Genomic DNA, 16,972 nt, shown 5'->3' on the forward strand with positions numbered 1-16,972 from the left:
CCATGTGAAGGCAGCATTAGTCTTTTCTTGAGAATATGCTCCCATATGGTAATTTAAGACTTTTCTGAAACACCTTAGAGGGCATGAAATATGCATTATATTCATGCAGAAGTCAGGTCTTGAACACTCTTTTAACAAAAAAATAAATAAAATTTGATAATCAAAGCAACTAAAATGAAACAGCACTGTGGGGACATGCTAATAAGAGAGACTACTTGTCAGTTGAGATAATACCATACTACTGTCTATATATAAAGGCCTTTCAGCTGGCCTCCCCCTGACAGCAGCACACCCTTGACCAGGCTCAGTCTGGCTTGTCAGGTGGTGTGTATGTGTGTGAATATGAATGTGTCGGAGGGGATGTATGAAAGTGGCAGCTCAGGACAGCCAGTGCAACCTCTTCCACGCCATCTCTGCTCTATCTGCACTGGCTTCAGAAGAGGTGGGTAATTAGGTAAAAGTGTGATCAGCACAAGTGAGTCCAAATGTGGCCATGAAGCTTGATAGCTGCAGTACCATTACTGAACAGCAGGGGGCAATGGTCTCATTCACTATCACAATGAAAGGAGAGAGCTGTGCATTAGAGCTGTACCATGTCTATATGCATGGCCTTTGTCTTCACAAAGACTTCTTTGAACTAGCTGCAGAGCTAACTTAAGCTTGATGTAAAGAGTCTTCGTTATGAATGCATGACCATTAAGAGGCCTTCAATACCTCTGAGACTACCGGCTTCATAATCACTAGGAGAATCCTATTCCAAATAGGAATACTATTTGACTGGAATATTCATCATTGCCCACAATGATTTGTATTAGTGATGCAGTCACTTAGTGTGTTAATAAGCAAAAAAAAAAAAAAACAACTCTTTCTTTAAGCTTTTTCAATCGCAAGACTTCTTCTACTAATTATCAAGACCGACTCCTTAGACCATAGATAGTTCCCTTAAACATCACCTTTTCTGTTTGTTTTTCCTTTTTTTTTTAGAAAACCCACTTGACACATACATTCTGCACTTTTAAACAGTCCTGTGTCTTAAGTATTGGTTTAAGAGACATGATAATAATAATAAACTTTATTTCTGCTCTTTTTATAGAGCACTTTTCATATAAGGAATGCAACTCAAAGATTAACTTTTCAAAATGTTTGGAATAATAAATTTGTCTTTATTTTCAAGTTAGATAAATTAGCCATAGCGCGTTACCTGGGTTGGCGAGCGGGGGTCTACCCTGGGGGCCTGCACCGGGATGTGGGGCGCCATTGTTGGGTGACCCATTGTTGTTTCCATGGTGCTGCAGGTGAGTTGGGGGCTGGCCGTGATGGGTATGGGGATGGTGGTGCATGTGGTGTGTGTGATGGTGATTGCTGTTGCCAGGGCCGACCGAGTGATTGTTGTTATTGTTGGGGATAATCACTCCACCATTCTTACTGGGAGGTGGGCCGGCATTGCCTGGGTTATTATTGGGATTGTTGCGATCCCACATGTTGACAGTCTTGTTGTAGGTGCCGGGATCGCCCCAGGTGGACGTTCCGTCGTCGATCTCCATCTTCCTGCGGATTGAGGGAGGAGAGGGCTCTTCCCAGCCAGTGGGCTCCATGCCCTGGTCCTGTTTGCTGCCATTGCCCCAGCTAGATGTGTTCTGCTTAACAGTGCCGGGACCACCCCATGAACCCATGCTGCCACCTCCTCCACTGCCAGTGCTGCTGCTGCTGCTTTCCTGGGGCTTGGAAGACCCCCAACCTCCCTGCAATTGGCCGTTGGCACGTGAAGTGTCCCCCCAGCTGCTATTACTCACGGTAGGAGAGGGCTTACCCCAGCCTCCTCCTCCTCTATTTCCTCCCCTGGGGCTTTCCTTCCATCCACCACTTTCTCCATTCCCTCCTTCTCCTTCCCACATGCTGCTGGAGGATCCATTGTTCTTGACCTCTGTCTCTCCCCACTCCCCTGTGCTGGAGCCATTGGAGCTCCCATTACTGTTGCCCCATCCATGGGAGCTTTTGGGGCCCTCTCCCCAGCTAGTGGGCTGACTTTTTGTCATGCCATCGTCCCAACTGGATGACTTTTCCTCAGAACCCCAGGATGGTGTGCCTCCATTTCTAGGCCCGTTGGTAGGTAAAGGGTCACCCCAGCCACTGGTAGTGCCATTCGGCGCTTTGCTGTGTGACTGTGGGGGGTCCCCCCATCCTGATCCAGTCTGGATAGGCTGAGGTGGAGGGGCTCCCCAGCCAGAGGATGATGATCCTTCACTGTCACTTTTTTCTCCAGACCCAGGCCTCTGACTGGGGCTCATTTTTGGGTTGATGGTACCTCCATTGATGGATGAGGGTCCACCATTAGAGCTGGAGCCTCCTATGGTGTCTGAGCTGCTTTTGCTCTTCCCATCATCAGAGTTGGCTTCTTCCATCTCCCATACAGTGTGCTGTCGGATGGGGGTCTGTCCCCAACCCGTGTTACTCAGCACCCTTGGGTCCAGGTCCTGCCGGGGTAACAAAGGGGTAAAATCCGTGCTGGACGACCTGTTTCTCTGGCCAGATTGACTTTCGCTGCTGTCCCCGCTACCCTCGCTTGCTGGGGCTTTTCTAGGCTGCTGGCCCCATGAACCAAGTTGCTGGTCTTGGCCTGAACCAGAACTACCAGCATCTACAGAGTCCCAACCTTTAGCTGCATCTCCGCCACCAGAGGATTTACCCCAGTCTCCCCAGCCACCGCTTCCACTACTCCCACCGCCACTGCCTTGGCGGCCCCAGGCAGAAAGGCTTCCAGAGGGAGTTGACTCCCAGCCTGAGTCCTTGGGAGAGTCAGCTGCCTTGGTTTCTCCACTACCCCATACAGAGCTGCCTGTTGTGTCCCCATTGAGCTGGGATGATTCAGTGGGTGACTGGCCTCCCCAGCCAGTTAACCCATGGATGGGGCTCATCGGCTCCTGAGCTTGCTGCTGCTGCTGCTTAGTGTGGTTTGGTCCGTCAGTGTTAAGGTTAGAATGTTCCATTTTGAAGGACAAGCTTGCGTTGGTTGAAGAGCGCTGCTGATCATTTTCGTTAGCACTTATCATGCCAACCCAACCTCCCCCGCCATTATCTGCACCTCCCAGGCTACCATTACCCATGTTTCCATTGCCGTTGATACCTGGTGGGAGGGATGGTGAGTTTGACACACCGTTGGGGCCAATACTGCAACCTCCACCACCATCATGGCCCAGGACAGGCCAGGCTGATGGGTTGGCATTGGGATTGAGGTTCAAGTTAAAATTGGCAGAGCCCCAGCTATTAGGTGCTCCTACTCGGCTGCCGTTCATACCATCTTGTTTCCCATCAGAGCCCCAGCCTCGATTACCACATGTGCTGGCTGACCCAGGTCCCGTCATCATGTTATTGTTAGCTTTAAGAGAGGGGTAGTGGGCCTGCTGGCCTGCGGCACCTGTGGCCATACTCAGAAAACTACTACTACTGGTGGTAGTGACAGCACTGGTGTCTGCGTTAGAGCTAACTGAGCCCAAGGGGCATTCTGTTGCTGCAGGGTGGCTGGGGTCACTGCTGCGGCTAATGGAGGGCCAAGCTTCTGTGTCACTTCCGTCAATAATCACTTTGTCCCAGCTGTTGGCACTGGAGGAGTTGTCAACTGGCAAAGAGGCTCCCCAATGAGAGGTCTCATACTGGGCAACAGAGCCACTCTGGAGGGATATGTCTGAAAAGAAAAGAGGGAGAGAGGAAATAGAGGTTAGGGCAAAGTAGAACAGAGGAATCAACACAGACAGTAGGTGGAGATGATCAGTCAGTCACTATTGTCAGAAACTATAGAGGACTGAAGTGGCAGAGGACAAAGAAAAACAAGTAATAGAAAGTGATTAGGCTTGGCCATTGTCACGGTACTGCGGTATAGACAGGGTATTTAGAAATCCTGAGGGTATGAGTTAACAAAGCAATTAAGCTTGCCAGTTTTCCTTGATCGAGAGAAAGTTGAATTCGAAAGGTGTACAGCTATATTTATCTGTTTTATAAGGAAAATAGGTGTGAGAATATTATTTTTCTTATCATTTGGTGGATTTCTATTGTGCATTTATTAGTCTGAAAAGCTGATGAAATACATTATGTTTGACTCAGGAGCATCATGAAATAAAGCCCCAGTAAGGCCCCTGGACCAATTTTATCATCTTGGCTGGTTAATGCTAGCTATCAGATTTCTTGGCAGGAGATGGTCACACTTGCACGTTCCACAATCCAACACATAATCAAAATGCACAGCCAAGCGTGCTACATGTCGCATCAGCTACGGCATATCCATATATCCTTGGCCTCGTGCACTCGGCCAAACACAAAGAGAGAGATGGAGTCCTTGCTTTCCTTTTTTATCCATGATTCTTTTCTCCTCTCTCTCGTCACTTTTCACTTCCTCCTCATCACCTCTTTCTAGCTGTCTTGTTTTGCCCTCTACTTCCTTCTTACTATCTAACTGCCCTTATCTATTATTACCCGCCTCTTCCTCCCCCTTTTCTCTCTCTGTGTGCATGTCTCCTCTCCCACTTTGTGCCTCCATCTCTTCCCTCAGTCTTTAATTCCTCCCTCTCTCCCCTCTGCTCTCCTCTAACACCCAGCAGTGAGAGGCCCATCCGTCTCCATCGTGGCTTCACTGGCTGGGGCTGTGAAGGGAAGCCCAAGTGGAACGCCGTTCATTTATTGGAATGAAACCAGGACGGCTTCTCATCCATCACTCCCTACGCTCCGCCGGGCCTACTCCTCCTCCAACCGCACTGCACTAAGAAACCACAAAACACTTCCTCTGAGCTTGTGTGAATACGTGCGTGGCTCTCCTGGCTTCTCACTACCTAAATATACATGATACTGCATGTGTGTATCACTATTTTGGAACTAAGGACTGCATGTAAATCACGTCTTACTACCTACAGGCTTTAAGCATGATTTACAAATTCAGTACCACACTACCACAAGCAGCATTTCCAGCAATTCTCTAACCAACACAGTATCGCACACAAGCAATTTCATTAGGCACAAAAGCATCCCATCAGAGGGGTGGGACTAATAATAGACTGATTCAATGCTGTAAAGGGGTAATCAATCAGTGGGAGGCAGCTAATCAATAATCTTATTAATGCTAGTGGGTGAGAGCAGGGAGGCTATCGATCCAGCATGCAAACATCCTAACCACCAGGCCAGCCTTGTATAATGGGCTAAAAACCAATAGAACTGCAAGGAATCTCAAAAGCACGCAGACCAACCAAGGATATCAAGGGAGAAATTAGTCCAGTAATTCTCTGAGGATAAAGGATATGAATGTGTATTATAAAAGAGCCAAAATGTGTACATGAAAGCTAGATATTTATCTGAGTTGGGGTATTTTCCAGCATTCAGTAAAAGTGGACTATTAGGTATTACATGTGAAGCTAGTATTCTTATACAAACCTGTAAATTCCTAATACATTTTTAAGATGTTTGCAACACATTAAACAAGAACAAAATATAAATCCAAACAAGCATTAGAAGCCTACTCGACAATGATACATTTCTGGCTACCCTCCTGAGCAGCTGCAGTGAACGTGGCTCACTAACCCTTAATTATAAGACCCGGGCTGTGTTTGTAAAATATTTGCCTCGTTTGGTAATTAAGCTGTTTTACCTTCCATTACTCTGCCATTAGTTTCCATCAGATTGTTGCAGTGATTTCCATAATAGCTATAAGTTATCCATCATGAGATAAAGACCCTGTGGTCAAAACAGCCCAGCAAGAAGAGGGAAAAGTCCATTTGTTTGCAGTGTGTGTGGACACACAAATGCTGGCAGATATGTGGCTTTAAGATACCGCGCACCACGCCAGAGTGGCTGTGAATACAATTTTCGCCGTTATCTCCACTCCCCAGGCAGCGTTATCGTGCAGGGTCGTCAGACTGATGACACACACATACACACACTATTCTGCAGTTAGTTTGCTATCAAAAAAACTACTGAATCAACACATCAAAAGTGATCCCTCACAACTGCAGTGACAGTGCCAATTGTTTCAGAGGAAAGTTAGAAGTTGTTGAAAGACAAAACAAGCCAGATGTGAGCCTTCAATTAGAAAGCCTTTAATTGGACTTTCCATGAGCTCCTTGTCAGTCAATTCACTCAGTACAACACTAATTCACGGAGCAAAAGTTATAGTCGTAACATTTAGTTTTCTTTGCCATCTGACAATAAGTTGGTATTGACTTGACAAGTATCCAAGTTAATACAGACCACAAAAGTAATGCCAGCACAAAAACCTGTCCAATTAATCTTTCATTCTTAAGAAACTGACATGGAAAAACTGCCAGCAAGATAATAAAGCATTAAGGGTTGTTTTTTGGGGAGGGGATTTGGAATTTAACTCCAGTATATCTGACAGAAACCTATTGGACATATTGACAAATGTGATATGTTTGTTTGTAGGAAAATAAATAAGAAAAGTACATTCATCTTCAACATTTTAAATGCATCTAAATGATGATGTTTTTGAGGCTTGAGTTCCACCACAATTGTGTGTAAGGTGTCTGTTACACAAAAGGCTGGTTTGGCACTTTTTTAGTTCTATTGATTTGGCACATGTCTGCTTGCCACCCAGTCATTTTGTGAAGAAAAGAACAAAACCCAAGCAGCTGGTCCTTTCAGTTACTACTGCAAGCTCTCAGTGGCTTGTAGCTGTTTTGTTTTCTAAACACAGAGAAACAAATATGACAGCATCATTAAAGGACACTGATGGTACTCTTTCTGTTTTGTCCTGGCTCTGCCAATGCTAGCTGTGCGACCAAAGACAAGCGCCATTTTATCAGACCTGAAACACAGCCAAGTAGCTCAGAAGCTGCCGCCTTGGGAAAGTTTGGTTCAGTCGACCTCTCACCCATCCACTGTCCCTTATTCTCTCCCTTTGTTTCAGTCTAATTCGCACATTTTGTTTCCTGAAGAGTGTAAAAATAGGTTACATGTAAGTTTATCAAAGCCTGGAAAGCAGCCATGTTTTTTTTAGCACTTCTGTCACAGACAATGTCAACAAACGAAATTTCAAACAAAAATATCCACATAAAACAAAAAGAAAAGAAATTGTGTGTTGCCTGTGGTGGAAAAAAGGGGTCAGTCGGGGGGGGGAGAGAGAGACAGAGAGAGAGAGAGAGAGAGAGAGAGAGTGGAAAAATACCTGAGGAGAGGTGCACCAGCGCCACTCTCAGAGTGCTTACATAGATCCGTGCAAGGCTAGAAAACACCAGACATCCTCCGAGTAAGTTTGTTACCCTCTCAAACACAAAATCCTCTCACGATCACAACACAAAGCTGCTGGGTGGCTGAGTTGTATCTTGGATCGATAGATGTGCAGTATGTGCAGGCATTTGTAGCAAACGTGGCTGACAGAAACGGAACATTATAAGCTCCACAATAGGGTTTTATTGCAATTATTGCAGGGCTTTTGTACTGAATCGCATTATACTGTATAGATGCTAATGCTATTGTTTCAAATTCTCTAGACACATGCATGAACGTGTGGACTAATGCTTAACAGTCTCGTTCCCCTTTCACCTCTACATGCCCCGATTGTTCCCCTTTCGACTCCCTCCCCAGACATTCCAATAGAAAGGTCTTGCTGATTCTTGGCAAAGCTGTTTGGCAGGGGCGGGGACTGAAAGCAAGCTGAACATGAAAAACAAAGAAAAGGGGACAATTATTTCCATCCACCATTTGCACTCACGTGTCAGTAATGTGGTGCTGCTTTCATTCTGCTTACAATTAGGAGAGTAGTCTCTTATTAGGCTTTGTGGATGAAAAGGGTCAAAAATAAAAAGCAAGAGGCCCTCCGTGGCTCCCCATGCTTCTAACAGGAAGCACCTTTTTGCGTGCATGTATGCGCAAGTCCATGTGTGCAGATAAATGCCTGCTCTCTGTGTAGTACCTGGACTGCAGCTAAATAATAACAAAAAATGCCTAATGATGAGCACAGCAGCAGTGTGTGTGCTCAAAAAGTGACATTAAACAACAGCGACAACACATTGAAGCTGTGATGCCAGCTTGCCAGAGTTGAGGCAGAAATAAGCGAGAGATGAGCTTCTGATAATGAGACTAGCTGCCATCATAGAAATGGGCAGGTAGCCAAGAATTAAATGCCTCTCCTCCCCTTTGAATGAAAGGCAGGGTGACAGAGAGAGAGGGAGAGGGTGGTAGGGAGAGATGGAGGAAAGTCTGGGGGGAGGGGTGGGCACTTGCAGTGGCAGGGGAAAAGAAAGGGAGACGGTGAGGGAGAACAGATGAAGAGAGATGGCGTGACAATAAATGGAATCCTTGGTTTGACTGTGAGACAGAGACTACGCTCGGTTTTCTCTGAGCAAACCGTGGGGTGACATAACACCAGAACTAGAGCAGGAGGGGACGTTTAGTAGTCTTTTGTCCCCAAATAGACCCTCTCCATCTCTCTTTGAGGGGTGCTTTACGCCCACTCGGATCAAAGACGGCGTGTACTTGTTTTTCCGGAAGAGGGGTGGGAAAGAAAGACTGAGGGAATGGTCACAGGAGGATTTAAAAAGCTCATTATTCATGTCTGTTTACCTCTGCTGAGAGAAAAGAAAAAAATGGGAGAGCGAGACCATGGTGACTTCTCTGGTTTCCCTGACAGAGGCTGGATTAATGAAGCCACTAGGGGGTTTTGTGTGTATGTGTGTGTGTGTGTGTGTGTGTGTGTGTGTCAGCTTCAACACATGGGGCGATCCTTACCTCCCCGCCTTCATTAGGGCCAAGTAGTCTTGTGATTATGATTTTAAAACGTATACGATCTTAGTGGTAGTTATTTCTATATATGCTATTGGTACCATGTTTGAAGAAGCACTTCTGTACTTCCATGAAAAGGTACTTGAAAAGTAGAACATTGTTAAAGGAGCAGGATCAGTTGTGTTTTTAGCATCAGTATATGATGCTAAACGATACTTTTAAAATGCTACCAGTGCCTTAACGGTGCCTGACCCAATACTTTTTTACATTTTTGTTCCAGCTTTAATCCACAGACCACTTCTTCGCTATGTTCCACCTCCATACTAAGCATTTAACTTAAATAAGATTTGCTCACAAACCCAAATGCTTTATCTGCAAATCAAAACAGCCTAAATGAAGGGATCTTAACAGCACCCAGCAGAGTGCCTTCTGGCTACATGCTCTGACTGGGTGACCAGCAAACAGCTGTTGGGCAGCAGTTCCCACAGTCTTAGGAGACCCCCCACTCCAGCACCTGCTACTGGGGAGCCTGTCTGGAAGGCGGCTGGCTGCTCAGGACTACTTAATGGTCCCCAGTCAGCTGGAGAGACGGGGATGGTGCGACAGAGGGAGGGAGGAACAGGGGGGTTCTCTGTCTGGGGTCTGGGACAATTAAATGGGGTTTGGAGAGCAGAGGTTATGTGGGAGTGGTGTGAATGCCCTTGACGTTTGAGGGTGTAGCCTTTCAGACTTTGTGGATGGGGCTAGTGTGTGTTGATAGCCTGCTGGAATGTTATAAATCACACATACTTAAATCTAATAAGGTTTCGAAATGAAATCAGGTGGATTTTTCTGAAGCAAATGTGAGGAAAGTAAACAAAAATGGGTCAAAAACAATGCATTAACCACTCTAGGTTATCTTCTCAATAATACTGCATACTGCTGGCTTATAAACCAACATCCCTTTATGTGTGTGTGTCTGTGTCTGTGTGTGCGCACATGTGTACGCGCATGTGTGTACCCCTTTAAACTCTAGCCAGCTGGCCTGCAAGGCAGACACAGATCTAAGAGGACACAACTAGGTCAGACTAGTTTGTTCTTACTGCTGCACAGCCACTACATCTATGCACATGTGTTTGTGTTTGCATGTGCACACAAGTGAAAAAAGTGTGTGGGGCAACATCATCACATCCCTTTGGGCCACAGTAACCTCACTAGCGAGGTCAGAAGAACGTGTCCTCAAAACTGAGTTCATGCCTTCCTTACAGTTACACCGAGGAAGAAAACTTTGTGTCTGTACTTGCTGGCGGGCACATAAAATTATACATGAACGTGACCGGATACTGCAATTATTATTAAAGTTCAACAAATTTAGATTCAGAATAAGCTGTAACTGACTCTCTTACCTACTGTAATGATGTACACAATGTGTGACTTGATGATTAACTTAATTAATCCATGTACTTTGTTTACATGGTTGGGCAAGTTTAAAACACAGAATTGCAAATGTGTTGTGTAGCAAAAATGGAAATCATGCATAAATAAGATGTTCTGTTGGAACTCTATTTCCATTTCAGATCCTTCGTATTGCTACGAACACAACCACTGCAGCCGGGATCGGCACTTTCAAGAGAGTTCTATTTGTGTAAATCTTACATTGATTCTCAAGCTTTTCCACTACAAAAGTAGGAGTGTTTGGGTAAATAAAGCAGAAGCTTGGGCTTAAATCTCCAAGTGGAGGGTAGTAAGTTTAACTGCAATGTCCACTCTCTAAATTATGTATCCCACAATCACTGCAACAACAGGGTCAATAGCTTGAGGCTATTAGCTGAGCAGACAGGATAGAACAGGCTGTGAAGGAGAAGCCCTCGGGACAAGAACGAGAGGAGAACGGGGTGGAAACCAAGCCGATGGCTACTATGCCACAGGCTGTGTTGTACTGAGAGACCCCTGGGAAAACCAGGGCGAGGTAAAGGCCAAACAGGACAACAACCGCTGGACTAGGACAATAATAAGGACATTATAGGTTAATACACTCAACCACGCTGAGCTTAGCTTGTCTGAAGCCAAAAGGAGAAATATATTCTTCTAAATCTAAAGGCTTAGAGGTGTTGCTTCTCTTGAGTGAGTTAAGCCTGCAGCCAAAATTACATCTGGGCCCACAGCTGAGGAAACCCTGCTCTGAACAGCTGAGCTCAGAGAATAAATATCATAAAAGAGAGTCTCAGCTTCTGAACTGATACAAATAGAAAAAAATACAAACAAAGCAAGTATAAGTGTTTAAATAGTGATAGTAAAATGCTGTAAGAAATCATACTAATGTAAAATAGTTTTCATTAAAGGATATGATCTGTATTTTTTGACCCGGACCCTATTTTCCCATGTTTTCATGTTGAAGGGGCTAGTGGGAACAACAGTTTATGAAATCAGTCCAGTATTGAGCGAGGGGGCTGCACACTGCTGCAGGCTGTAATGGAACCATTTCAGACATGTTTGCACCTTTTTGTTAAAGAGTAAGATAGTTTTTGTTGAACCAGAAAAAGTCCCGAAATTGCTATCGCCAATCCCACCAGACTCCGTTTCAATAAACAGTAATGTTATCATCATAAAGCACACTTAACTCAACGTCATCAACTCCAGTTTGGTTAAAATAAAACCTTGATTCAACCATTTAGATGAGAAATATGCTGGCTCTACACATGCTAAGATTACTGTTTATATAAACGGAGTCTGGTGGGTTTGGCTACAGCGATTTCAGGCTGTTTCTGGTTACACAAGAAGGACCTTACTCTTTAGCAAAAAGGTCTATCTCTGTAGGGAAGCTCTCCATAATTTGTCACACACTTAGAAATATTACCTGACACAGAAACATGGAAAAAATGGGTGCAGGTTGGAAATGACCAAACTTAATCTTTTAATGGACTAGTAAATAAGGCACAACTTGCAAACAAACAGGCACATACTGACACACTTCTGTTTGATGCTGTGATTAGTGGCATAAGCCCAAGTCCCAGAACAACGGCGACTAAGCAGAGCATTCAACTACCAGTTGCCTCTGTGATGCAGAAGGCTGTAGTTTGCTCACTAGCTAGCCTTGCACCACACAGCTGCTGCAGATTTGTTTACTGAGTGCCTGGTGTTGTCCCAGCAAATGTTGAGTCAGTAATGAAAGGCAGCACAGAGCAGCAAAGGAGCATTGATGAAAAGGAAGAAAGAGACTGAGAGAAGAGAAACTCAACAAAGATGCAAGAAGAAACTCAAGCGAGCTCCTGCTAACCTGAACATGAAAACACTGCATGGCATGCTACGCAGATATCCTTGCATCTATGTATGAGTTTTGTGCAAGAGGATGTGAGGTGTACATTACTAAGCAGATGGTTGTGATAGCTTTACAGGGGAAAAAAAACCTTTAGATGAACGCACGCACAAAAATAATGATGACATTAAAAAAAAATCTTAAGTGTGCATGCAAAAGAAACACTGTGGCGTCCATAAACAGAGAGAAAATCTGCCGTAACAATGATATAAATAAATCATGAACATCCTCTATCACCACATTACTTGCATACAAATACACACAAGCTGCAGCACAATGAGCACCTTAAGGCAGGTTCAGTATTAGTGATCTTAGGGGCCACCGGTGAGTTCATTAAAAGATTACCGCTGGCTACAGAGGTCTAAGACTGTGAGTGTGTGCGTGCGTGTGTGTGTGTGTGCGTGTGTGTGTGGTCCTGTGAGTCGAGCAAAAGAGCATGCAGAGGCTTTAACGACCAAACAACGTTCTTCTGACTTAGACTAACTAGACATCTCAACAAGATTTTCAGAGGCTTTGAAAAAAAGTTGGTGTTATTGTTGAGAGTGTCATAAACACTGGGATCAAGACTTGCACACTCTTACAGCACACACCTACTTTGAAACAAACATACAGCTATCAGAATCCTTTCAACTGAAAAACAGCTTCATATTAAATTCTAATCTGGCTTTAAATTAGTCAGCCTACCCTCATAATATAGGAGTCATAACTCGTCATTATTCTACACTGACAGGAAGTGAGGGTGTGCCGTTAAACTACAATTATAATCATCATAATTTATTATGCTCACAATGCAGTAAATCTGTCAATGCTGCTTTACATACTGCTGTATCTGTGCCAAGGCAAAGTGAATGTTAACTCTGAAATAAAGCGTAATGTAGGATACTAAAATACAGTTTATATTCACTACATGACACATTTATCTCACAAAATATGGGAAAATCTAAATGAGAGAAATAACGGTTGAAGCACAATATTAAAGCTCTACGAGTGAAATGTCACTAAACATGCAGCCAAAATACAGCCGACACGCACAAAAATTAAAAAAAACAATATCAGACTGAAGAAAGGTTAAAGAGTGAAACAATTTGCACACCGCCACCACAAAAGCGTTAACATAAAAAGAAATCTATTCCAGGGCATTTTTGTTTTTTACTGTATTGACACAAACCTGGGTGGCGTTTGCTCGCAGTGGACGTGGCAGAGTTTGGGGAAGTGCTGCTGGTAGTCGTAGAAGAAGAAGAGTAAGATGATGAGGGCGAAGAGGAGGAGGAAGAGGAGGAGGAGAGGGTGAGAGCGCTGAGGGCTCCTGCAGGCAGTGGCTGGCCTCTCTTCAGTAGCTGCTTGTGCTCCTGCTGGCGGAAGCGCGGGGGCACCTCTCTGGGCGGGTAGCGAGCACTGGCAGAGGACAACTGGCACTGCTGCTGAGGGGGAGTCTGAGTCGGGAGTTGGCTACTGGAGGAGGCGCGCTTGCCATTGCCAGAAGAGGAGGAGGAGGAGGAGAGGGGCAGCGTAGGGCTGGCGGGGTGGAGGTGGTGGGGTGGGCCGGGACTGGGCTTAGTGGGAGCAGGCTCTGGCACTGGATGGATACAAACCACAGGCACACGAGCATACACACACAGAAAGACACATGCAGGTAGCAAGGTATTAATGTCTGGGTTCACTCACTATTAGCGCTTTATATCACATAAATTATAGCTAGATGGGAGGTGCTGACAATTGACAAGAAAAAAAAAGAGTGAAAAATTTGCAGGTAGAGTAAACCCTGTCATTGAAATGTCTATCAGCCTCTTAACAGTTAGGTTTTTCCTCAGTGTTGCCCAGTTTTATCATTCTCTCAGTGCTACAATAAAACAGGGACAATAAAACATGTATGGAAGTCAAGTATCCCAAGATAATGACAAAGTATTTCAAAGTAAGTTATTACAATTTCAAAATAATGAATTAGTATCTCAAAATAATTAATTTGTTTCTTAAGATAATGATTGAGTTCCTTCAAAATAATGTTATAATATCTCAAAATGATTAATTTGATTCTAAAAATAAAGACTTAGTATCTAAAAATTGGTATCTCAGAATAATGACTTGCCATCTCAAAATAATAGATAAGTATCTCAAAATAATTAATTAGTTTCCGGAAATAATGACTCAGTATCTCGAAATAAGAAACTTTCTTGAAATAATGACTGTGCGTCTCAAAATGACTAAGTATTTCAAAAAAATGACTTAATATCTCAAAATATGAGCTGGTGTCTCAAAAATAATGAGTTAGCATCTGAAAAAAAACTCAAATGACTAAGCAGCTAAAAACATTAAGAAACGTTCTCAAAACAATGACTTAGTATTGTTTCTCATTATTTTGAGATTTTTAGTCATTATTTTGAGATAAGTTGTCATTATTTTGAGAAAGTTCCTCAAAATTTCAAGATATTAACATATTTTTTCTGAGAAACTAAGTCATTATTTTGAGAAAGTTTCTCAGTATAATAACTTCACATGGTCTCTTTTTTTTATCATACTGGCATTAATGGGCTTCCATATATATATAAACCGCATGTGTAGCAAAAGCACATAAAAACAGTCATCTTATCAAGTTATATTCAAGCAGCATGTGATGTACTGATTCTTTTGAGAAATATTTTTAAGAAATGAGCTGCAGGCATGTGTTGCTTTAAACACGTCTGTGCCATCTCTCATTTTGTGTACATGTATGTACAGTTCTCAGCAAGTGTTAATAATTCAATCTGTTGCGCTGTATGTTGGTGCGGCCTGTCCCTTTAAGTTAACTGCCTCATGCAGCCTTTTGTTGAACATATGTTACCGGCCCAGACGCACTCGCTGAAAAGGTCATATTTTTTCTGCTGACTGAACACACACACACACACACACACACAGACAGACATATCCTTTCCTCTTCATTACACTCTCTTCTCTTACCCCCTACACACACACACAAACACACACACACACACACACACACACACACACACACACACACACACACACACACAAACACACACACACACACACACACACACACACACACACACACACACACACACACACACACACACACACACCTTTCCCTGCTGCTTTGGCCTCAGCCTGACCCTTTCCCTGCTGGTTGCAGTGACCAGCCAGCCATCTAATTGAGCGTTAGCCTGAAAGGTGTTATTATTAGCCGAGCCTGGACAGCTAGCAACCAAACAGATTGGCTTGACTTAAGTTTTCTCTCTGCGGTGCTGCAGAGCTAAAAAAGCCTGTCCGACCTATACACTGAATAATTCTTACAGCGGAAGCTGCAGAGGATGTTGGTGTGAGGCTGTGGCTGCTTGCACCTATGAGAAGCTGAATCTGATCTGATATGGCACTAATCTACCTGAGAGTTGCCTGCTGCTCAAAAACAGCTGCTTTCATAATGGATGCCAATTGCTAGTGACCTACGAGCTGCTGTGAGTTACAGTTTCTCGGTCCGTGGGTAAATGCATGATAAATAGTGTTGATGATGTTGTTTTCTATAGTCCCTAGACAAATATAGCTGCTCTGCACAACAGCTGAGACTGCTTTCACTCAAGGGAGGAGAGAGAGAGAGACGAAAAAGACAGGTTGTGTGAGAGTGTTTGGAGGGAAGGGGATGAAATAGTGGGGAAAACTGATGGCATAGAAATAATTTGTGAATTAAAGCTTCTCTCAGGCCAGTGTGAGAACTATTCCTGCTGGCAATTAACCGCACAGTGACACGCACACACACAGGCCAAAGCGCCACTCTGGAAGTAAATTCAGAGAGCAGAGGTATTCACTGTGCCTGCCAAGAGCTTGTCTAAAAGCTAAAAACAGAGGCCGTCTCAGTGAGCATGACACTAATCCAGATGGCTGCCTACCTGCTGACACACACAAACAGCACAGATATGCAGGGAACTGGAATTTGCAGCAACACAGACAAATCCAAAACACCTCTACATGAACTACGGTGCACATACAGAGAAGTATTTGAAAGCAAAACTTTGTTTTCCGTCTTTTTTCTATGGATGCCCTTTACACAAACACATGTGCTTCTACATGTTTCTGGAAAACATAAAGATGCAATGCACTCATATGCTAAAAAAGACACTTTCACAGTTGTTCGCAGGGCTTCAACCGATGAGATTTTAGTCAAACACACATGCAGAGAGGGGGAAGGAGACAGAGAGAGAGAGCCTGCCCCCCCTCCAGCAGTATCTGGCTGTTGGCTTGGAACTGCAGCTGGTGACGCACATCTCTGATTAAATTCATCCCGGCCCGCCTGACGCTGCCTCGACCAATCAGGCAGCAGGACGGAGAATACACGCTGCCCTGCCCCCTTTCCTCTCTGTCCTCTCCACTCCAATTGTCCCCCCTCCCTCCTCCATCTTTCCATCGACGGGTTGCTCCATAACACCACCGCTCTCACTCTCTCCGTCTCTTCTTCCCTGCGTCTACCTGTCTCTCTCAGCCTGGTGTTCTCTGCTCACTATGTTATTCGCCCTCTGGGCCTTTATCCATCTTGATCCCTCATCTCTTGTGTTTCTGTCTCTTTTCTCCGCTGTCTTGTTTCTGTCTCCTTACCCTGCCATTTCCCTGTTTCCAGTGCTCCATCTCCCCCACACTAAATCTCTCCCTTACAACCAACCACTCTCTCTGTGCTTTCTTTTCCATTTCTTTCATCTCTTCCAGCTCCAACCAATTTTTCTACCTACTGCACATTTTGTGCCACCCCCCTCCACTCCAAGTTCCCCCTCCTCTCTTTTTCTTTTCCCCTGCCATAAGGTGATACTAGAAGGTAGAACTTTTTTAAGAAATCCAGTAACCTGGTGAAGAACTCAGAAAGTTTAAACTAAGTTCTAGTTTTGGATCCAGGTCATACTTTCCTGTGGCCCCAGGAACCAACAGAGATGCAGTTTGCACCATTTGGTGTTGTTCACTGCTCAAACCTGCAAAATGTGT

At 44.3% G+C, this 16,972-nt stretch overlaps 1 protein-coding gene across 6 annotated transcripts in view; it reads right to left on the reverse strand.

The window, feature by feature from the left end:
* Positions 1-16,972, reverse strand: part of tnrc6c2 (trinucleotide repeat containing adaptor 6C2) — a 174,871-nt gene that overhangs the window by 23,028 nt on the left and 134,871 nt on the right. For 4 of the 6 annotated variants that reach the window (XM_088075563.1, XM_088075564.1, XM_088075565.1 and 1 more), the window contains 2 exons: positions 13,182-13,589; positions 1,202-3,682 (listed from right to left, as the gene is read on the reverse strand). In XM_088075563.1, the coding sequence (XP_087931689.1) occupies positions 1,202-3,682; positions 13,182-13,589 (2,889 nt within the window). The remainder of the gene's footprint in view (positions 1-1,201; positions 3,683-13,181; positions 13,590-16,972) is intronic. The other 2 variants (XM_088075567.1, XM_088075566.1) reach the window with 1 other exon arrangement.

Source organism: Plectropomus leopardus, chromosome 3, assembly GCF_026936395.1.
Source record: "Plectropomus leopardus strain MGB_pleo_1.0 chromosome 3, ASM2693639v1, whole genome shotgun sequence".
In the NCBI taxonomy this organism is placed as follows: domain Eukaryota; kingdom Metazoa; phylum Chordata; class Actinopteri; order Perciformes; family Serranidae; genus Plectropomus; species Plectropomus leopardus.